General features: G+C 38.2%; 1 protein-coding gene across 1 annotated transcript in view; it reads left to right on the top strand.

The window, feature by feature from the left end:
- Positions 1 to 247: 247 nt before the first annotated feature.
- The window catches only part of LOC137501075 (zinc finger protein OZF-like), a 36,207-nt gene continuing 11,984 nt past the window's right edge, over positions 248 to 24,470 (top strand). The window contains exons 1-4 of the mRNA XM_068227984.1: positions 248 to 330; positions 1,431 to 1,517; positions 11,391 to 11,486; positions 13,407 to 13,480. Of these exons, the coding sequence (XP_068084085.1) occupies positions 1,449 to 1,517; positions 11,391 to 11,486; positions 13,407 to 13,480 (239 nt within the window). The 5' untranslated portion in view covers positions 248 to 330; positions 1,431 to 1,448. The remainder of the gene's footprint in view (positions 331 to 1,430; positions 1,518 to 11,390; positions 11,487 to 13,406; positions 13,481 to 24,470) is intronic.

Raw genomic sequence — 24,470 nt, 5'->3', positions numbered from 1 at the left:
CGATTACCTATGATTATTCAATTTCCTTCCATACCGGTACCAGTAATAATGCTTCTGGCCAACTTAGATGTATAACGGGAGATAAGCATACGATTTGGTTTGGCAGTGTTACTGTCAAAGTTTTCCATTTCTTCAGCGCGTTTTTACGGTAAAGTTTAATGTTCTGTACGAAGGAAATGTTTCCGTCTCGAACTGACCGTCATGCTATTTAGAAGTCGCGGGGAATTGGTGCAGTATATGTTAGGCTACAAGGTCACGTTCTTAATCGTGAAATTTAAAGTTTCGTTTTACTTTGACGAATCGTTCTGCCGCTGCAAGTCTACGATATCAGTAAAAATGAGTTTTCTAAATATACCAAATTATGCCCACGCAAAACCGCGATAGTTGTAGATATCGTGGTCTTACAGTGACGGGCACTTGTATGAAATATCTTTCAATTTCCAGTTTAAAGTCGTGCAATTGCAGATGATGCTGGTACTGACTTCCCTAAAAAAGGAAGCACTCCAGTGTAAAACAAATGTATTTTACTTCAAGGGTCTAATGTTACACACTTGACAATGTTCGCACTTTTACAGTGAGATACCCCAAGAGGAGTAAACAAAGCAAAAAAAAAGAAAAAAAATGCACTTATTGTTGCTTTGCACTATTATGGCGAATTATCAATATATGAATTTTGTGTGAAGAATGCTCATTTTTGTTAACGCAGTAGGCTACTTGTTTGTCCGGCAGTGATACAAGTTAACAGGAATTATGCCTGGTAGTTAAAATGTCGTGACAATGTGTGACTCCTTTTATTAATTATTTTTCACAGAATTTAGTGCAGTTTTAGTTGGGAAAGAGTGCTTTATTAACTTCTGGGTTTGAACCTGGCTAACTGTAGCTTAATGTCTTGTTCATCCCATGTTGGAAAATGTCAGCCCCATACCGCAGACCAAGAGATTGAAAGTCACGTTTCATGGTGTGTGCAGTTTCCGTGACATAACTATCAGTTGGTCTTGTCACAAGTGGATGGTAGAATTCTGAGGGCCACTTCGTGACTCTAACTGGGGGCTAATGGTCTTGTCGCTAGCCAGACATGTCTCATATTTTGCAATGTTCTTAGCACTAGCCAGTGTGAAAATAGTCCCTGAGTTGGCAACATTCTGTTGCACACTGTGACATCGTTTGAATTACAATTAATCTCTCTTTTGTGAACTGTTAGTACTGTTTCACTGAACTCCAACATTTCCTCTGACGAGAGTTAAGACAAGAAGCTTATCTGCTGTAGTTTTACTTCTTCATAAAATTAAATCACCCTCAGTGACATGGACTAAGCACATATATCTGGGGATATTATGGAATTCACAAAGTTTAAGTCCATGATTTAAGTGATTCCCAGATTTAATGTATATTGCACTAATTTTAAGAGTTACATTGTTTGTATTTTGCAGGGTATTTTGTCAACAAGTATGGGTGAACCTGTGTTTGTCAAATGTGAGCCAGCATGGTCTTCAGATATAGAAGAGCCCTCAAACTTTGTAAGTTGACTGTCATAAATATTATTTTTTATTTTATTTTTTTGCTATGGGCTTTACGTCGCACCGACACAGATAGGTCTTATGGCGACGATAGGATAGGAAAGGCCTAGGAGTTGGAAGGAAGCGGCCGTGGGCTCAATTAAGGTACAGCCCCAGCATTTGCCTGGTGTAAAAATGGGAAACCACGGAAAACCATTGTCAGGGCTGCCGATAGTGGGATTCGAACCTACTATCTCCCGGATGCAAGCTCACAGCCGCGCGCCTCTACGCGCACGGCCAACTCGCCCGGTCATAAATATTATCTAATAATGGATAATGAATAATGGCTCAAATGGCAAGGAGGGATCGACATGTGTCAAAATACAGAAAGGACTTTTGCCTATGTGGTGGCATTGATCATAATGGCAGGTCTCTAATATGATATCTTGGAGCTGGATAGGAGGTCTCTTGAGTATGAAATGGTAATTAGCATTTCCAAGACTGAAGGATGTCTGAAGGGGGAAAAAAAATATGATACTGAATGTGTATTAGGGAAAATAAAACTAAAAGAAGTGGTTCATTTTAAGTACATTATTTCAGGATGGTAATATGGTATGTCGAATTGAAGAGAGATGTAGCAACAACCATCTGTATTCCTCAAGAAAGAACTTCTCTTTACAGCACTGTGTTTTCAGACAGACTTTGCAGTATGGGAGTGTAGGCTGGAAGGACTCGGAATATCATATTTATAAAGAAGTAACTGCACATGAAAGCATCAAAAATGATTGGTGTTGGGCCTAATTACAGGTCGGAACAATAGTAGGACAGTACTCTGACAGAAGAGACTAAGGATCAGTTCGGAATGCTCTCAATGGATGGCTATGTGCACATAAACCTGTGTCCACCACCGCATCCAAGTCATGTTTATCTTCCTTTTCACCTCACCATTTGGATTGTACTTACCCTACAGATGTGTTTCGTAGTATCTGAGAAAGGTAGTTTTCCTAAGATCCTTGTCATGAACTGAATATAACATTATTAAGTTTGGTCTTCAATTTTTCAAGCTTGCTATTGAGCACTTCCCATTTAGCCCCAATTTTTTCTGATCACATTAATTACCTTTACCCTCCTATTGTGGTATTTATACATTCTGGATTGTAATTCTACTTAGACATACTAATTGGCAGTAGGATCATTCTGATTACTTCCAGCAAAAGTCTTTCATAAATCAATGAGAATCAAAGTCAAGCATTGTTAGCAGATTTTGTTTTGGGCTTGAGGCAATTTCTATTGAGTAAAAGATTTGTCCCCGTGCATTCACGTGGACATACATATTAATGTTTCTCCGTGGCCTTCAGCAGTAAATGGAATCTTGTAAGTAAGACTTAAAATCATGCTCCTTTCCAAGTAAACCATGCATTTTTTTTACCATCTGATGTAGTTTGTGGGTGTTTTCTTCCGGTAGTGTCTGGAGAAATTGTTATTTCTCATTTTGAGTCATGATCACCTTGTACTGTGATGTAGGACTTTTGTCGTTATATCATGTGGCTATTTGTTCCCGTATCTAACTTGCATGTTACCTACGATGCAAGGTTCTTACTCGAATGCATGTTTGCACGAGTGTATTGCTTATTAGGGGCTTTAATCCTATTTGTTGGAAGATATATTGTCCTGATTTTGGTAACACTGTCTGTATGTGATTTGGAATGAAAATATTTTTCTGTTTGAATAACATAGTGGAAAATATATGTTCATGTATGTTTCCACAAGAGAACTTTCTTTGGGTATGAATGTAAGTGGTTTTGTATGGGAGAAGGTGCTGAAGTATTCTTGGTGCCATGGGTGTAGGACATGAGGATATTAATTTGCCAAACTGAGTTTATCAAATCTAAGTTGAATTAGAAGGAGAATCTATTTCTGTGATTTCTCGCATATTTATTTTGCCCCCTGCCTCCATTAAGCTGGACTTCTTTGTAAAACTCTCTGTGTTCATGGTGTTGCATATTAGTGTTTTCATTCATTTTGCTTCTGTTTGGCTTACAGTGTGCTTGTAGTGATTGTTTGAGCTTTATGTTCTTAGATGATGTCAAGCACTTTCCAAAAAGGAGCTACCAAATTTGTTTTATTGGTTATATGTTCTTACTCAATCCCACAATTGAAGACCTTGATGCAAGAATGTATTGACTCATTTCCAGAATTAACACCTTCTTCCAAATGTCAAAACTTCTTCCATGTAACCAATAGCACTTTTCAGATATAACACCTCCTGCAAGGCAAATATCTCAGCCTCTGCTCACATCTGGAGGATTTTTATAACATTATAAAAAAGAGACTGAGTTGCCATGTTGCATAAAGAAAACTTAAATTTAAAAAAGTGAGTTAACACCTTCTTGCACCAAGGTCTTCAATTATGCCCTATTTTACCTTTTTCTTCCTTGATATTGTTCTGCTTCATATCGCAAGGCATCACCACTTTTCCTTCTTTGGTTTCTACCATATAAGTTGTTTTGGGATGCATTTTTGTGATTTCATATTCTCTACTGCCATTATTAAAAGAAGGGCACCAAAACCCTGCATAGACATAGTTCATTGACCTCTTTAGTAGGTGGCATCAAAATGTCATTTATTGAAAGTTAGCACTTAGCCATTTGAAAAATAACATCATCCAATTATTGATGTTTTCTGCCTCTCATTTTTGAGGCCAATCAGTTTATTGTACCCTTACATGTATGCCCAATTAATTATGTTTGTACGGCAAATCTTGTCTTTTATGTAAACAACTTACAAGTCCTGTTTGTTTGTTCAGTATTTTCCCACCCCTCTCTTTTTATTTTTCATAAATTTTGTTGCCTATTCTATATTTCTTCTTTAATTTCACAATAGAGTAGTTTCTTCTGCCTTTCTGGGTATGATTGACAAGTCTGAATTTGAGTTGTTTCTCCGGCAGTCCCAGGCCTCATATCTCCATTGTAGGTTGTCCATATTCAATAGTAGTCTCTGTTAGTTAACTAGGATTGGATAGAAAGGATGAGTAGGTTGATAGCCTTTCTTCTTGATTATGTTCAAAATATCCTTACCAAGAGTAGAATTTTTAAGATGGTAAATTTGGGCAAGATGTCTAGCCTTCCATTCTTATGTCCCCATATTCATCCATTCTTGCGATGACAGGATATACTTTTTTAATGCGGTCATTGGACACAACTGCCCGAGCACAGTGAAATTACTATTGATTCAGTTCTTCCCTTCTTCGCCATTTCCTGATGACTTGAGTTTTATGACCAGATGCCATTCCCGAGTCCAATGCTGTTGGCATGAGTGAGATAGCGAGCAAACGGTCATTGCTCGTGTAACTCTGTTTGTCTGTACTCTGTAATTGTTATTAACAGTTTCTCATTGTTAATGTATGTATGTTACTTAACCAGTTCCCCCAGCAAAATTACGTTTTCATTGAAAAACAGACTGTAGATTACACTGTTGTGGGCATTGTGGAGTTAGGAATCGTATATTTAGCAGTCACTCCAATAAGGACAACTGTGCCAAATTTCAGCCCTCTGTCTTGTCGGAAGTGATTTAATTATTTGTATTTTGTTTAGAGTTGTTACCAAAATTTTACATGATTTACCACAAAACAGCCTCCCATTCCCTAATGAACTTATAAGGTATACCTGTGCTCTATTTAAGCCTTTTAGCTTCTTGGGAAGTGTGAGACTTAGTGGTAATAGTAACAATATTTACAATAATAATCATATTGCATAAGGAAATTCACATGGTTGTTAGTTGCTCCTTGGAACCCACTTTAGGAAGAATTGAGACCAAGCTATAGTCCTGGTTCCAACGTGCCTGCATTGATTACTAGGTTCAATCCGCGCAGAAAAACTGTAGAGTATCGTAAAGTTGAATATATAATGGGTTCAATTAAACTTTGTGATCTAGTATATCATTAAACATGCATTAGGAATGTACGAGTTTTTCGGGTATTTTTCGATGATACAGACCATTATCTGATCTGTAGTGAACTAAGTATCTCTAGGCCTAGGGTAGAGAAAGTGAAATCTGTCTGCAAACGAATAAGGGTAGAAAATCTCCAGGACGAGGAAATTAGACAGAAGTACATGGATATGATTAGTGAGAAGTTTCGAACAGTAGACAGTAAGCAGGTTCAGGATATAGAAAGTGAATGGGTGGCATACAGGGATGCTGTAGTAGAAACAGCAAGGGAATGCCTAGGAACAACTGTGTGTGAAGATGGGAAAAGGCGAACATCTTGGTGGAATGATGAAGTGAGAGCAGCCTGTAAACGTAAAAAGAAGGCTTATCAGAAGTGGCTCCAAACAAGGGCTGAGGCAGACAGGGATTTGTACATAGATGAAACAAACAGAGCAAAACAAATAGTTGTTGAATCCAAAAAGAAGTCATGGGAAGATTTTGGTAATAACCTGGAAAGGCTAGGTCAAGCAGCAGGGAAACCTTTCTGGACAGTAATAAAGAATCTTAGGAAGGGAGGGAAAAAGGAAATGAACAGTGTTTTGAGTAATTCAGGTGAACTCATAATAGATCCCAGGGAATCACTGGAGAGGTGGAGGGAATATTTTGAACATCTTCTCAATGTAAAAGAAAATCAACATGGTGGTGTTGCAAACAGTCAAGCTCGTGGGGAGGAGGAAAATGATGTTGGTGAAATTATGCCTGAGGAAGTGGAAAGGATAGTAAATAAACTCTATTGTCATAAGGCAGCAGGAATAGATGAAATTAGACCTGAAATGGTGAAGTATAGTGGGAAGGCAGGGATGAAATGGCTTCATAGAGTAGTCAAATTAGCGTGGAGTGTTGGTAAGGTACCTTCAGACTGGACAAAAGTAGTAATTGCACCTATCTATAAGCAAGGGAACAGGAAGGATTGCAACAACTATCGAGGTATCTCATTGATTAGTATACCAGGCAAAGTATTCACAGGCATCTTGGAAGGGAGGGTGCGATCAGTCATCGAGAGGAAGTTGGATGAAAACCAGTGTGGTTTCAGACCACAGAGAGGCTGTCAGGATCAGATTTTCAGTATGCGCCAGGTAATTGAAAAATGCTACGAGAGGAATAGGCAGTTGTGTTTATGTTTCGTAGATCTAGAGAAAGCATATGACAGGGTACCAAGGGAAAAGATGTTCACTATACTGGGGGACTATGGAATTAAAGGTAGATTATTAAAATTAATCAAAGGCACTTATGTTGACAATTGGGCTTCAGTGAGAATTGATGGTAGAATGAGTTCTTGGTTCAGGGTACTTCCAGGAGTTAGACAAGGCTGTAATCTTTGACCTTTGCTGTTTGTAGTTTACATGGATCATATGCTGAAAGGTATAAAATGGCAGGGAGGGATTCAGTTAGGTGGAAATGTAGTAAGCAGCCTGGCCTATGCTGACGACTTGGTCTTAATGGCAGACTGTGCCGAAAGCCTGCAGTCTAACATCTTGGAACTTGAAAATAGGTGCAATGAGTATGGTATGAAAATTAGCCTCTCGAAGACTAAATTGATGTCAGTAGGTAAGAAATCCAACAAAATTGAATGTCAGATTGGTAATACAAAGCTAGAACAGGTCGATAATTTCAAGTATTTAGGTTGTGTGTTTTCCTAGGATGGTAATATAGTAAGTGAGATTGAATCAAGGTGTAGTAAAGCTAATGCAGTGAGCTCGCAGTTGCGATCAGCAGTATTCTGTAAGAAGGAAGTCAGCTCCCAGACGAAACTATCTTTACATCGGTCTGTTTTCAGACCAACTTTGCTTTATGGGAGCGAAAGCTGGGTGGACTCAGGATATCTTATTCATAAGTTAGAAGTAACAGACATGAAAGTAGCAAGAATGATTGCTGGTACAAACAGGTGGGAACAATGGCAGGAGGGAACTCGGAATGAGGAGATAAAGGCTAATTTAGGAATGAACTTGATGGATGAAGCTGCACGCATAAACCGGCTTCGGTGGTGGGGTCATGTGAGGCGAATGGAGGAGGATAGGTTACCTAGGAGAATAATGGACTCTGTTATGGAGGGTAAGAGAAGTAGAGGGAGACCAAGACGACGATGGTTAGACTCTGTTTCTAACGATTTAAAGATAAGAGGTATAGAACTAAATGAGGCCACAACACTAGTTGCAAATCGAGGATTGTGGCTATGTTTAGTAAATTCTCAGAGGCTTGCAGACTGAACGCTGAAAGGCATAACAGTCTATAATGATAATGTATGTATGTATGTATGTATGAGAATAATAATCGTCGAGGGAATAACATTATTGGAAACTTTTACACAACTGCCAACCAACACTTAAATGGGTGTCAATCATCAAGCTTGAGTTTCAAAGGGAAGGTGAAAAACAAGGATCAAAAGTTTGAGATTATGGCCAAATACTCAGAGAAACTACTAAACTGTTAACACCCCAAAGATAAATGGTCTAGGAAAAGTCCAGAACAAGGGAGGAAAGATTCAGTCCCACCAAATGAGAAGATCTCTAAGAAGTAATTACAGAACTGAAAAACAACAAATTTGCAGTTAAAGATTCTGTCACAGTGGAGATGCTGAAAAGTAGTGGAGAAATCACAATTACAACTTTTAGGCAAGAAATTGAAAAAGTCTTGGAAATCAGAAGTAATCCCTGAAGATTGGTCAGCTACTCTGATTCATCCTTTACATATGAAAGGTGGTAGAACCGATCCTAATAATATTCTGGCATTTTCATTGTCACCTTAGAATATAAGGCACTATCCAAAGTACTGCTGAGACAAGACCAGTGGAAGATATAGATCATCAGATTGGAGAATATCAAGCGGGCATTAGAAAAGTAGAATCATGAGTGGTGCATATCTGGAGCCAGGGAAGAGTACTGGAAAACTACATCTCCAAAAATTTGGTAGTTATCTTTGTAAACATCTAACAAGCCTACGATTTAGTTGACATGGAAGTGCTGCTCAACATCCTGGTAGAGTTTGATGTAGACACCAAAATATCTGTGTTAATCAGATATTATCATACGCGAGTTCAAAATTTAAAGTCACGGGACCACTCTCGAGCAAGTTTGAAATCAAAAGAGATGTTGTACAGGGTGATGGGCTGTCTCCAGTTCTCTTCAACTGCACCATGGGAAAACTGGACAACAAGGAACTGCTCAACCAAGTATACATTGGAGGGTCAAAAAAATAAGGCATCAAGATCAGCTGCCTGGCATTTGCAGATCATCTTGCGAACTTGCCTTGAAACTCTGACACAGCTACATAGCATATAAATTCACTATAGCAAAAGGAAGATGAAGCAGTACTCCAAATTTCCTTTGGAAAAACCAAGTATATTACTGACATCACAGACAGAGCATGGTAAGTTACATAGATTTGACAGCGTCCAGTACCTCAGAAAATATCATACAGCTAAAAACTAGCAAGAAAGAAGCCAACTACACCAGGCAAGAGAAAGTAGCCATTACTTTTGGTCGGACACCTGCTTTATACAAGTGAAAACCATCTCAAGGCAAGCTGAACTAAGTCACTAAAACACATTGATTGAAACAGAGTGTCTGTATGCTAGTGAATGCATCCAAATGACAGGACTGTCGGAACTAAGAAAAACAGAGGAATTTCAGGAAAATATACAAACTTCCAAAAGTCATAGATGGCCAGTAAAATTTATGAGGAAGTGGAGAGTTGTACTAGGAAAGCAGAAGTTTGATTGAATCAATCAGGGAAATAAGATTCATTTTTATTGATATCTGTTTAAAATTGATGAGAAAAGGGCAACAAAACAGATTTTGAAATTATTTTAAATTAGACATAAAGTTTCTGACAAATGATTCAGGGACGTAGAAAATGATCTTGAACAGTCTGAATTGAATCAGGAAGTCATCCTAAACTGAACAAAGTATAGATCATTGATTGACAGCTTTGGAGGCTTCCACGAGACACAGAACCTGAATAAGGCATGGACATGGGTAGGTAGACAGGCTGCTAGAGGAAGAATGGAAAGATCTTGAGCTGCAGAGAAGGCTTCCAGTAATGTGTGATTGTTGCTTGATGTGGTGTCAAATAGCCATACATGAATATAGTAGTAATTGGCAAGGGTGTAGGCAATTTTTCCCCTGATGTGGCCTTGATGTTCGTAATATTTCCTAGGGCAGCTCAGGACCACAACAGGTGATTTGAATTTTTCTGAGTCAGCATTTTTGATTGGTCCAATGTCATGACTTCACCAAGGTCATGATATCATAACCTAATATAACCTAACCTATCAGCCTTAACATAACCTCACAGTTTCTCCGTGAAGATCCCTTTAGGTCAGGTTATAGACCTTTTGGGGGTGAGGGCTCTCCTCTCAGACCATCCCCCTGTCCACCAAAACTTTTGCAGGTCTTCTTAGCTGTTACCTCTTCCTCATGCTTAAAGCCCGAGGATAGGTGGATCAGTTTGAGAGACCAGCTGTTGGCATTGTGCCTTACAGTACAATGTGGGGAACATTTAAAGCTCATGGTCTTTTATGTTCTGTGTTTGAAGGGTAAATCAGAAGATGGAGGGGCAGTAGAGTTCATCACATATTTTAAGACTGCAAGTATTAAAAGGTGAAGGGGAATAGAGCTTGCTCCAGTATTGAAATTTGGTGTGAGGGGGCCTGACTTCACTGACTTCATGACAGATGGCAGCAGCAGCATTTAGTTCGTTTGCTCCTTGGTACTGGAGACGACCACCGTGTGACATTTAGTTCTTTGTGTATATTAAGCCTTTTTGTTGTGTATTTCACAAGGGATCTTGCAAGTTTTCTGTGAGGTTAAGTTAACATTTTAGTCATTACAACAACAGTAGTCTATGTTTTAATGCTTGCAGCAATTTGAAATATTTATGAGCGTTAATGTAAGTTAGTTTAAGATGATATTATAATAGAGAAAGTTTGATTTTATATATGTGAAACTTGGTGATGTTGCAAAACATGTATTAGTACTAAGCATATCAAAGACCTTTATAAAAATATTGAAAGTGTGGAGTATACAACTATGAGCTTAGTCAATACGGACCAATGAGAGACCAAAGATGGTTGGTTTAATATGGGAGATAGTGGTTTTGAACCCTTCTTTTGGCAGCCCTGAAGATGTTATTCTATGGTTTCCCATTTCGATACGTTAATTAAGGCTACAGTTGCTCCTTGCCAGCGCCAGGTCTTTCCTATCCCATCATTGCCAAAGGGCTTGCCTTTGTTGGTTTGACGTAAAACAAATATTAAAGAAGAAAATCAGTGGTCTTGGCAGACTAATGTGTGATATCTCTTTGTGGCTAGGAAACAAAAGGAATGGGGCACTATCTCACTCTTCATTTCTTTAGTATGCCTCCTTGGTAATACCTGATCTCTCTGCTGCAGTTGGTTGTAGATTTGTTGAGGATCCATCCAGTCTTTTAGCTGGAGACTTTACATTCAACAGGTGAGATGGAAGAGATATTTCATGGTTGACTTGCTGCTATAAAGTAAAGTTCAGTGGTCTGAATTTTTAAAAATTAGGATAAGTAGGATAATTATTAATATTTATATTGGCCGATGACCTTCGATGTTAGGCCCCTTTAAACAACAAGCAACAACAACAATATTTATATACACTGTTCATGATGTCACAGTAGGAATTTAAAGGTTTCCTTATGCGTTATGACTGATCAGTAATACAATAAAAAGTCCCTGAACAGTCTTATATGATGCTTTTTTTGTACTGAACTATACCCATTGGGTTTAAGGTTCTTTTATTTGCAGAAATTTTTGCTAAATATCAGTGAAATTTTGAAATTAACTTATGTACTCACAGGTGATGAATTCTAATGTTGATTTGTTAGTGACTACATTGGTAGATGTGTGTGCAGTGCATGCCTAATATATACTATTCTCCACAGGAAAAATCTCAACTTCTTTCAGAAATGAAACCTCGGAAACATGAAACTAAATCAGAATTAGGAGAACCAGGGTCAGCAGAGGAAAATGCATTTGAGGTAATGTACATAATTTGAGAAGCCATTGTCTGAAGTGAATGAACAGAATTCATTGTGTGACCCTTCATTTCAGTACATACAGTTTGAATGTCCTGGAGAAAATATGAATTTTATAATCAAATTTTCATATTTGCTTTGAGTGTTTCCTAGATCTCACACTAGGTATCATGTGGCAGATGGTATATTTTCAAAGACCTCCATTACATATTGCATAGGAGCTGGTATCATTGTTACACATAATTTTGCCTGGGTAAATATCTTTGAGCACAGAGTTTCTGTGTTTTTTCTCATTTTTTACAGTTATTGATGCTGTGTTGTACACTGTTAGAAAATTATATATCTGCTTTCAATGAGTGACTCCTTGTTTTAGGACACTCAGAATATGCTGTCTGAGGGCTGATGACCTAGATGTTAGGCCCCTTTAAACAATAAGCATCATCATCAGAATATGCTCTAAAATGTAGTAGCTTTCATAGGATTGTTAGGTATCCTGTATAATATTCTAATTTGTTATTATGTGTTTTGTGGCAGCTGACATTTTTCCAAGACCTGCTGCTCCATATCATATGACAGCTGATAGAGTTCCAAGATTCTTTGCAATGTGCATGGTGCATGGCAGCTGGTATATTGCAGGAATTGCAGTGTGCAGTAGCTGCATTAGCTTGAATTGTGGATAACTTGTTTCTTGAAGTTTTGATAACATGAGTTGATGTATGTCTTCACTAAGTAAAATTTCACCGAGCTCGGCAGCTGCAGTCGCTTAAGTGCGGCCAGTATCCAGTATTCGGGATATAGTAGGTTCGAATCCCGCTGTCGGCAGCCCTGAAAATGGTTTTCCATGGTTTTCCATTTTTCACACCAGGCAAATGCTGGGGCTGTACCTTAATTAAGGCCACGGCCGCTTCCTTCCCATTCCTAGCCCTTTCCTGCCCCATCGTCACCATAAGACCTATCTGTGTTGGTGCGATGTACAGCAACTAGCAAAAAAAAAAGTAAAATTTAATGTACAATTTAGTTTACTACTATATGTGTTGGGATTCATCCTCATCTTTGCAGTCGATCCTGCAGAGACTCATCTGACAAGAAACTATATGGGAGGACCAGATCAATTGCATTGAGACCTGGTAGAATGATGAGTGAAGGCAGTAAACTTTAAGATAATAGTAATCCTGCTGTAATATATAAGAACTTAAAAGTCGTAATTTTTTGCTGTAATTTTAAATGAAATATTGTGTATCAAAGTTATCAGTTGCAATGAAATTGAGTAATATGGTCAATTGACACATCAAAAGTTTGCATAACCTTTGTTGTTGTTGCATAATTGCTTATTTGAAAGTAATTTCTTTAGAAATATTTGTCATTCGAAAGAAATATAATGGAAATATTTCCTTTGGAAAGTATGATTGGGGAACCATTTGGGAATGGTGGTAGGCAGTTCATGAATATGGAGACCTTTGCTAGGTTGAGGATAGTTATATGTCTGATTGATAGTTGGAATTTTCTCTTTGCAATGGAAGGAAATAAAAAATGATGAGTCAAGTCCTGAATAGAAAGTTTGATACAGGAAATGGAGCACATAATAGGATAAACAAAATAGCTTCCTTTTGTCGAAAGGAGCAATTGAAAGGGAATTGTGTATGGATACGTAGGTTGTCTGTATTCTTTCAAGTTTCTCCTTTTCTTCTGTTACCTGTTCTAGTGTTATATCATTTTGTGTTCCTCTTCATTTTCCTATCTCTCCATATAATTATGATTTGATTTAACACTTCCTTTCTATTTCTTATATTTTTACATTGGAATGAAAATTAATGATAATTTTATTGTGCCAATATGACTTTTATTATGTTAGCTGCTTCTTATATATATATATATATATATATATATATATTTTACCCTTCTTTCCTTATTTCTTACTTATAGCCTTCTGTGGATATTAAGCAGGAAATGTTCATCGAACAAAATCAACCTCTTCCAAATACCAAAGAAGAAAACAAGTAAGTACACTACTAAACCTGTACAATATGGAGTATCTTGTTTACCTATTCTCTGCCATTCCCAGTTGTGGGTGCTTTTGTGTGTGTGAATTGGCCATTTTCATCACTTTGTTTCTCCACTAGGTTACCTTTAACTCTAATAACCTTAAAATCTAGTGGTGAGAATGAAGTAAAATATTCAGGAACTTGCATGGTTAATCTGTTTCTAGGTATGGTTGTATTTAAACTGTCTAAGTTGTATCTGATATAAATCAGGTATTTCTGAAGGATCGTTACATGTCTGATTGATAGTTGGAATTCTCTTTGCATAGGAAGGAAATAAAAAATGATGAGTCAAGTCATGAATAGAAAGTTTGATACAGGAAATGGAGCACATAATAGGATAAACAAAATAGCTTTCTTTTGTCGAAAGGAGCAATTGAAAGGAAATTTTGTATGGATACGTAGATTGTCTGTATTCTTTCAAGTTTCTCCTGTCACCAGCCATGAAAAATGTCTTCATTTCTTCACTCTAACTGCAGTATTTGTTGTCATATTTTTATCAAAGCTAGAACAGGTCGATAATTTCACGTATTTAGGTTGTGTGTTCTCCCAGGATGGTAATATAATAAGTGAGATTCAATCAAGGTGTCGTAAAGCTAATGCAGTGAGCTTGCAGACGTGATCAACAGTATTCTGTAAGAAGGAAGTCAGCTCCCAGACGAAACTATCTTTACATCGATTTGTTTTCAGACCAACTTTGCTTTACAGGAGCGAAAGCTGGGTGGACTCAGGATATTTTATTCATAAGTTAGAAGTAACAGGCATGAAGGTAGCAAGAATGATTGCTGGTACAAACAGGTGGGAACAATGGCAGGAGGGTACTTGGAATGAGGAGATAAAGGCTAATTTAGGAATGAACTCGATGGATGAAGCTGTGCGCATAAACCGGCTTCAGTGGTGGGGTCATGTGAGGCAAATGGAAGAGGATAGGTTACCTAGGAGAATAATGGACCCTGTTATGGAGGGTAAGAGAAGTAGAGGGAGACCAAGACGACGATGGTTACACTCAGTTTCTAACGATTTAAAGATAAGAGGTATAGAACTAAATGAGGCCACAACACTAGTAGCAAATCGAGGATTGTGGTGACGTTTAGTAAATTCACAGAGGCTTGCAGACTGAACGCTGAAAGGCATAACAGCCTATAATGATAATGTATGTATGTATGTGTGTATTTTTGTCATATGAAATGTGATCTGCTACTGCTTCCTCTGAAGCATTCTCAATTTTCTCATAATTAAGGACTTTAGTACCTGCAATTACCTGCAGGGATAGATTGTCAGCTAATTCAACATTGTTTGATGTTGTAATATAATGAAAGGGATTTAATTCCTTCAAAGTAACATAAGTGTCATTGCTCACTATATTGGCTTCCATTCTTACTCTTGACCTCATTTTACAACTGTTGCCTGTAGATGTATTAACTTACAATCTATCCTCAAACATACACTCTCACATTCATGAAAGGACTCAGGTGGTAAACTGTTCATCTACCGATATGAATATCCAGTAATCTTGCTCACACAGTCAATAATTCATATTACAGAACAGTCAACTAAGACTTCATGTACAATGAAAACCACTTGCAATCCTTTGTGATTGACGTGCTCAGCTGTGCAGTGCACATAGCAATCAGTAACTTTTAACAGGTAATTTTGGGAGACTCATTAGGTATTTCTTCTAGACAGTGACTGGTAGTGACAATATATGCATACAGTTCAAGACACCTTACTCCTATCAGGTTAGATGATGTTATTTAAATACTTTGAGTCTTATCAAGCATACAGGTGTGATATGTCGAGTGTTAAAAGTTTATATACAGACAAATCCCAAAGTTTTACCAGTCTGTTAGTCACACTTGTATATTGAACATTACACAGATATATGCATGACGAAGGCAACCAAGTTGTGAAATAGAATGGCACCAGGGAATGGATAATGATAGACGGTATGTCCTAAGGAGCCATCCGGTTTCTTTCTTACTAGAACATCCATCCTACCCACACAAATCATTATCTTCATGCAGATTCTCACCACCATCCAGCACAGAAACAAGGCATTCTCAGAACACTTGCCAAGAGGGCGAGACGAATTTGTGAGCCATCAAATATCCAGGTGGAGATGGACATGCTCAAATTTGCATTCAAGGTTAATGGTTACAGCGATTTGCAGATTCATAGAGCCCTGCATCCCAGGGAAATGACCCAAGCAAAGCTCACAGCAGGAAGAAGTGAAGGGAACTGCCTACTTGCCTTACATTCGCAACACCACAGATCGAATTGCCAAGGTCCTCCGCAAAGACAATATAAAAACCGTGCTTGGCACCAGCACTAAAATTGCTCACAGTCTGAGTAAACCAAGGACAAATTGTTCCCACTTCTACATCCTGGGGTATATGAAATTTTCTGCATTTGCAATAAGGTATACATCGGCCAAACATGCCGGTCCGTTGGTAACCATATCAAGGAACATGAATGTAATATTCGTCCCAACCAACCAGACAAATCGGCAGTAGCTGGGCACACTGTATTGCACCATTTGGTTTATTAATGTTCCCACGGTGACTTCCTCTATTGCGCCGCGTTAGAGCGTTAATTAAATATAGACCTGTTTAAACATTGCTCCGGCTAGGAAATTCACAACATAGGGTCAAGAATCATACCTAGATTCTGTATTATATCATTTATGGATAATTTACATGAAAATGGGGATATCATGTATGAACACGAGCAATAACAATAAGGTGCATATTCGTTTCTCAGGGTAAATTACTTCCATTATATTCCCATATACTCTAGAGAAGTCGTAGGTTCCGTTGAAGAGTAGCTATATGTTCAATCAGTCCCCTTATATTTAGGTAATTGCCTGATCAACTCTTAGTATTCGGCATAAACAAATTCAGTTCATCCATATATTATCTTATTACTATGAATTATAAATTACTTTAAGAATAGAAACGCAATAGTAATACTATATCTAGTTTATTAGCATGCTAATATATTATAAGTGGAATATCAATGCATCTATCGGCAATAAAGAAAAGAAAGTCGTACAAAATCACAAAAATCATTCTTAAATTCTTGACTTCTGAGATAAACATAGTTGAAAATCTTTAAATTACCATTATATTTGTTTACATTTACGTTAACCTTCAATAATATTTCATATTTTCAGTATTTAAGTTGATTTATGGGGAAAGGTAGGGACCAAAACTTTATTCATCAAGGCGGAGTGGAATATCTTCCTGTTATTACTGTTTGGGACTGTCATTGGGGCATCACTTGGGTTTTCATCTTTCCTTTTGGTCTATTTGTCTGAATTTATTTGGATACTTGTTTGGATTCTCACTTCTGACTCATCACGTCACGAGATAAGTATTACGTTGTTTAAATCTGGGTTCAAAAACACCAATACAGTTATTAACATTCCAATCATAGCTAAAATTGAGTAAATTAAAACTGTACACCATCATATGTACATAATAAACCAAATATCCTTACTACAGAGTGCCATAGATATAATAGTAAATCAGTCTAACCTGCGAAAATCGTGCCACGGATTCCTAATCATATGCCAATGTATTTACTTATATTCTCAAATATCTCTTCGCTGTGCCAAGATTTTGTCAAAGAAAACCGTTCTTCATATTAGCGTTGACGCGCTGAACTTCAAATATATATATATGCTAGACTCCATTTTATCCTTGTATATTTATATTACGTAACGTATAATAAACAAGTAACCTATCAATACTATTCATGAGTTCTATTTTTGGGCTTATGCCGTGTAAATAATTATAAACACACTCAACGTTTCAAAAGGAACCTTGCCTTTCTTCATCAGGAGACAAAGAGAAGAGAAACGACGTATTGATGGTTGCTAGGAGAAAGCAACAAGGAAGCTTCAAATGGTGCCCAAGATGTAAAGGGGATGCCATTTTAGCCCAATGCTAGAGACAATGAATAGTAGCAGCAAAGCATTACTCTCTAATGGTTCTGATTATAGGTAGCCATGATTCACTGAGGTTGTAACCTGTATCGCGGTTGAAATTATCTGGATGTTTACGTATTTCAACCGCCTCCCTGATAATTCTTGGGCGATATTGCTTTATGCGGGCAAGAACATCCACTTCTTGGAACAAGACATCATGACCAGGTGTTAGGGCATGGTCAGCAACAGCTGATTTATCAGGTTGGTTGAGTCTGATACATCTGGTATGTTCTTTGATGCGAGTACACACCGTTCTTGAAGTCTGCCCAATATAGACCTTGCCACAAGTACAGGGAACTCTGTAGATACCAGGTTGTTGTAATTTAGGCAAACTATCCTTAGTTGGTCGCAGGAGTTGCCTAATCTTAACTGATGTTCCAAAAACAGTTCGTACATGGTACCTACGTAAGATTTTAGCAATACGATCCGTCGTGTTATGTATGTAAGGTAGGTAAGCAGTTCCTTTTACATCTTTTTTCTTAACAGACGTCCGATTATGAAGAAAGGCAAGGTTCCTTTTGAAACGTTGAGTGTGTTTATAATTATTTACACGGCATAAGCACAAAAATAGAACTCATGAATAGTTACACGGGCCGTGAAAGTCTAAATGATAACCTATCAATACCTTCAGCTTGAAAGTCACTACGAAACATATTATGTTTGGCTCAAGTCATACACTCAACTTAACATGGCCTGAATCCTTCACTTGCAGTGCTAATTCTAATATAAATATTACATATAACACAGGAACTCGCAATTCAATCAGCTATCCCTTACTCATGCGACGAACAGAAAACGTATCTCTCATACTAACAACACCTTGCCATACTATTATTCCATTTCCCTTATATACCTTCATATTAAAAAAAAACATATTCATTTAACTCCATTTAAATAACCTCTGTGTTACGGTAGAAATACTTAATAGCCTGAATATTCTTTCACACACTGCAACTCCGTATTATTTCAACATTTCCTTACAATACAATTATCGTACTGGCCATGTCTGCAACTCATATTGACCTCAAATATCAGGTTACGTCTCGTATCTCGCATGCATTTTCTATAAAAACAACTGGTTTAACGCTTCACGGTCTGCTCGCATGGATTGGCACTAAACATGCACAAATGCTCAATCTGATCTTGTTTCCATTAACCTAAAATTATCTCATAAGCACCATAGTTATACTGCAGAAAATGGCACATATCATCGGTTAATAATTGGCATTTATACTCTAGTATCCGTTCATTGGCACTAAATCTCTTACTTTTAACACTCCTGCACTCATACGAAATATTTTTCATCAACTAATTTCAAATTCAATATGATGCAACTCATAATACTTATCTCGTAACGGGATTTCGCTGCTGGATTTCTCCTGGTCTAGGACATCTTGGAACATGCAGCCCTTGCAGTCCAAAGATTACGTCATCTGCGGCTCCGGCTGGGAATCTTGGCTTGAGCTATTTTCATCTTGAGCGATCAATCCATCTGTTTAGGCTGACTCCATCTTGTCGCCAGTTCTCATGAAATGACAAAACAACAAATACATGGTAGAATGCATATTTCTCTGGTGAATAGTAGGTTATTCAATACGTATTAATTGCCTTGTGATTCTCGTATTGGTCGTAAATATCTTTCTTAATTTGATAATTTCTTTAACTCGGCCTATTTTTCGTTAATTCTTTAGCCTAAACAGATATTGTTTCCCACTTGGAAACAATAAATTATATCTTCCTTCGCATAAATGGGCCGCTATAATATTGGTTTCGGCAATGTTCAACTCGGCTGTAGTCTCTTTTTTGCTTCTGAATTTGACTGTTGCAATAATAAATATTCTTCTTCAAATCTTCGTTTTTCCTGCCGTTTTTTTGCAGTTAAAGTCTTCAACGATGTCTGTATATTATTAGTTTAATATTTAATGTTGCGCTAATCTCTTTCTTCTCCTTCAGTAGGTTGTGCTGATCCTCTTAAAATCGTAACTTTTTTCAAGGTAGTCAAGAATCGGTTCCATTCAAATTTTTTTATGGTCCATCATTATTTAATCTTGAGACTCTTTTCTTTGCGACTGGTCAATATCGATTTACTATATCTCTACTCTGTGCATTTGCACATTGCCTGAAGCTATTGTACGCCATATTTGTCCACTGTTTCCATGACATTTACGGCCGCTAATGTAACGTAATGGTACAGTATCATCGGATCATGTTGTCATGTTCCAAGATGCTTGAGCTCCTACCCACACTAGACATTATATGTCCAGGATTATATGGGAAGCTGTGGAAATACATAGAAATCCTAACAATTTCAACAAGGACACTGGCTATTAATTAATACCTGTTTGCCAGGCATTAAGAATTTATGTAGGCAGTTCCCTTCCTTGTCCCTTCACTATTGTTATTTCTTCTCGGTGTTTTCCAAATTTGTATGTTCCTCATCGCCAGATGTTTCATTCCAGGCTTGTGTCAATGTCATATGTTATGTGAAACTCCTAGACTGATTCTGATGGTGCAATCAGCTTTCATATCGAACCCTAGCGCTTTGCCACATCCTGGGAGCCATCTAGTGGTGAATAAACATACTATTTTCACTTCTATTATAATGTCTAAGTTTAAGGAGTCTTTGTTTAAGAAGCCTTTCTCTTGGACAGTCGAGATTTCTTCTGATGACGCAGAGCACAGTCCAAAATGTAAAGAATTTCACCTTATTTTTTTGACACGGCATATGCCCAAAAGCCTATACAGTATCATGTCTATAAGTACGGGTCATGAAAATATCAATGACAACATACGATTAGGCATGTTTGAAAAATTACTAACTGGTCTAATGAAAGACATTTCAGGTTTATGAAAGGTTATTTCAGTTAGAATGAACTTCTAGGATTTCACTAAGGTATAGCTGATGTCTTAAATTAACGAGGTCAAATATACTGTGTCTCTATTGACATATCCAAAGCTTTTAATAGGATGGATCTTGGGAGACTACCAGAAACATTATTCCTATTGGATGAGTGACTTAATTTCTGGAAAATTAGAACTAAGAGAATTCGAGGAGGTTAAACATTTTCTGATCCTGGAATTAATTAGAGCATTATTCTGCAAGGCAGTATTATGTATCCTTACATATATGATTGATATGAATAATGAACTGTAATCACTAAGGCTTTTTGCAGATTATATTATACTTTACAGACTGATCAATAAGCTGCCTGAAAATAACTGTTACTGCTACTCAGCAGTTTTCATTCTGTCCCTGAAGCGGTGGGGCTTCCCGGATGGTAATGCAGTTTCTCAAGCTAGGGTGATGTGGTAGAGTGGAGGAGATGTTCAATGAAGGTGAGAAGTCTGGTGGCCTTGACCGATACCTGAAACTGTCTCAGCATTTGTCTCAGTGCAGGAGAATGGGAAAGCATGGAAGGCCATTATCAGGACAGCCGACGATGAGGACCATCACCTGTACATCTCCTGAATGCAGAATCTTAGGAAACATGGCATAGCCTTGGCCACCCCTCCTCGGTCAGAGTGTAGTGCTGTGGCCATCCCTCCTCAGTCAGAGTGCAAGCTGTCAAACCATGGACCAGCCATGGCCACCTGGAGGCTGAAGTCCACTCTTCAACCACCGTCTGAAAATAATGAATATTGCAACATATTAAAAAAATTGCCAGGCTGAGTGGGTCGCACAGTTAAGGTGCTGACCTTCTGACGCCAACATGGCAGGTTCGATACTACCTCAGACTGGTAGTATTTGAAGGTGCTCTAATACTTCAGTGTTGTGTCAGTAGGTTTACTGCCCCATAAAAGAATTGCTTTGGGACTAAATTCCAGCACCTCAGCATCTCAAAGAGCTGTAAAAAAATTGTTAGTGGAACATAAGGCCAATAACATCATTATTTACAAATTCCAATTACTTAAATATGTTTTAATTTCTTATTGTCCACGTGGATTAATCAGTGGATGTTCTCTCTTATCATGATTGAGATCCAGCCTTTTATCTCCAAAGACTATCATCATATTTCAATGCATGGAAACACACTTGTATTTCTTTAGTCAAGACTTATTTTAATTTTTAAATCAATTTACACCAGACTGCTCCCTCGGTATACGTGAATAATAGAGAATACTGGACAGTAACAAATGCATTTTAATTGCTGCTAGATGTTCACACAAATGACAGAAAGCAGAAAAGCAGGATATGTCCAGCAATTATGTCTGATGGCAACCCGGTTTTTCGTTTTTTTAAATGTCATACTAAAACATAGCGGACGTTGCCTTAATTTACATACAGCTTCAGAATTTGCTTGGTGTGAAAATGGGAAATGACTGATAACCATTTTCTTGGCTGACAACAGTGGGACTCAAACCTTTTGTCTCCCAAATTCAAGGTCACAGCTGTGCATCTCTAACCACCCTGTCAACTCGCTCGGTACTCGTTAGATGATTTTTTTTTTTTTGCTAGGGGTTTTACGTCGCACCGACACAGATAGGTCTTATGGCGACGATGGGATGGGAAAGGCCTAGGAGTTGGAAGGAAGCGGCCGTGGCCTTAATTAAGGTACAGCCCCAGCATTTGCCTGGTGTGAAAATGGGAAACCACGGAAAACCATTTTCAGGGCTGCCGATAGTGGGATTCGAACCTACTATCTCCCGGATGCAAGCTCACAGCCGCGCGCCTCTACGCGCACGGCCAACTCGCCCGGTCGTTAGATGATTAACCTTTCATAGACAAATATAAATGCGCTTATACGTATAGGATATACACATTTTAATTTTATTATATACTCCTCCAAATTACAAATGAGGTAGTGCATCAACCGTGGCAACATCTCACCAGCCAGCAAGTGATCTATATGATTCTATCCCTTATGAATATAAACTGATATAAAATAAATACAGTGAATTTGTTTATGCATTTCACAGTTGTACAGCATAAACATTGGGTATATAAAGAATATAGTGTGACCAAGAATGTAATTTACCAACCACCTAAGCCAGAAAAAGAAGCACACAAAAATGAATAACAGTTTTTTTCTTTGGAGACATAAAATTCTGAAATTTATGAACAATGTGTAGAACATTCTATTGTGTAAGAAGTTGGATTTGATCAGATAAGTTTTCAGAGATGCAGGATGCAGGAGTTCATTAATGTGCCAGTAAATATACTGGCTCAAGGCTGATATATTTGAGCACCTTCAAGTTCCACCGGTGTGAGCAAAGATCAAAGCTGCCATGTTGGGCTCAGAAGGCGAGCACTCCATCGTCTGAGCGTTTCTTTGTCATTACAGAGGTGGATTTCAAGTCGTGCTGTTATATTCGTTTTGAATATTATGGCATCTAATGATCCTTTAGTTCTCTATGAAATGACTGAATGGAGTATTTAGAATAACTAAATATATGATTCAAGAAATGCTCGAGTAACTGTGCCTTGCAATACTCAAGCCATTGAATCTGCCGTAGCACTGAATTACTTCTCCATATTAGGTCAGTCGCATCAGCTAATAGCAGCGCAGCTCTCCGGAATTGCCTACCTGACCTGTGAGTTATTCTAGTCATATTGGAAAAATCTCAGTTTCAAGAAATGCAATGATAGCGAATCACTGTTTTGTAACTGTAAAAGCATGCTTGTGAAGAATGCAACAGTAGAGCAGCAATGTAATTGCAATGGCCTCATTCAACAACGGTTGTGTTTCCAAAATGGTTACAATAAACTGTTTGCGTTTTATGTTACAGCTCTTGTCACACCAGTCATTTCATATGTGTTATTTGTAACATGTTTAAAGAGTTCTGAATCCACCCAGCTCTCACTGCAGTACAGCTAAACAGACCAATGCATTGCCAATGTCATTGATTCTACCATTAAGTTTTATGCATTTGGATCCAGCCTGAGCATGTTATGTTTACTGTAGCCAAAAATGCATCTATGAGCCACTGTCATTTTTTTTTCAGTAAAGTACCGTCTTGTATCTTGCCTGAATTATAGTTACTGGAGGGTTCATCCCTGAATTTTGACTGACTTTTGTAAACGATATGGATTTTCATGAGGACACCTACTACAATGCTGCTGAAATGATCTATTTGCATTTTTACGATCATGCATACGGTCATCAACATATTTGTTTTTTCCAGATTGTGGAAACATTTCTGATTTTCCCCAGATTCTGGAAGAGTTAGATTTCTAAATATCTTATGTTACTTCTGCTGTTAACTGACTGCATCTCCTTATGTACTCCTTGACTCCATGGCAAACTGCAAATGCTGCTTTATGTGTTTTAAACTTTAAATTCCCAGTATATTATACGGAGTGACCAAAAGTCACGAGATGATGTGTCCCATTAGGAAATATGCTGTGTATGACCCCTGAGCTGTGGCGTAGGTGAGCAGTCTCACACAGACAAGAGTGTGAAGAAGATGGCAACACGTCGCGAGTTAACAGACTTTGAACATTGGATGATTAACGGTGAATGAGTTGTCGCATTGCGGATATTACACGCAAATTTGGGTTTCTGAGTCAAGAGTCTCAAGGGTGGATCTTCAATATTGCAGAGAGAATGTTACCACCAGCATAATCTGCCACATGGGAAGACCACAGGGGCTTAACGAACAAACATCATGCCACCTCCGCAGAAACATACTGAGTAAACGATGGGCTGCTGTGAGTCAGATCACTGTCCAGTTGAATGCTGGGAGACAGGAGCCCACTTCTACCAGCACTGTAAGGAGGCAACTGCACCGCATAAGTTTCACCAGCCGACGACCAACTCATGTCCCTTTGCTGATACCTCGACTCAGAGCTCAACGACGTGCATGGTTCCGCGAACATCGGCAGTGGACGATGAATCCTGGTTCCAGTTATACCGAGCTGATGAGCACGTGAGAGTGAGGCGCATGCCCCATGATGTTATGGATCGTGTGTGTCAACAAGGTGATTTCCAGATGGGAGGTTGCTCGGTTCTGGTCTGGACA

The sequence above is a fragment of the Anabrus simplex genome, chromosome 5, assembly GCF_040414725.1.
Source record: "Anabrus simplex isolate iqAnaSimp1 chromosome 5, ASM4041472v1, whole genome shotgun sequence".
NCBI classification, from domain to species: domain Eukaryota; kingdom Metazoa; phylum Arthropoda; class Insecta; order Orthoptera; family Tettigoniidae; genus Anabrus; species Anabrus simplex.
The sequence above is the reverse complement of the archived record's forward strand: the minus strand, read 5'-3'. Positions and strand labels throughout refer to the sequence as shown.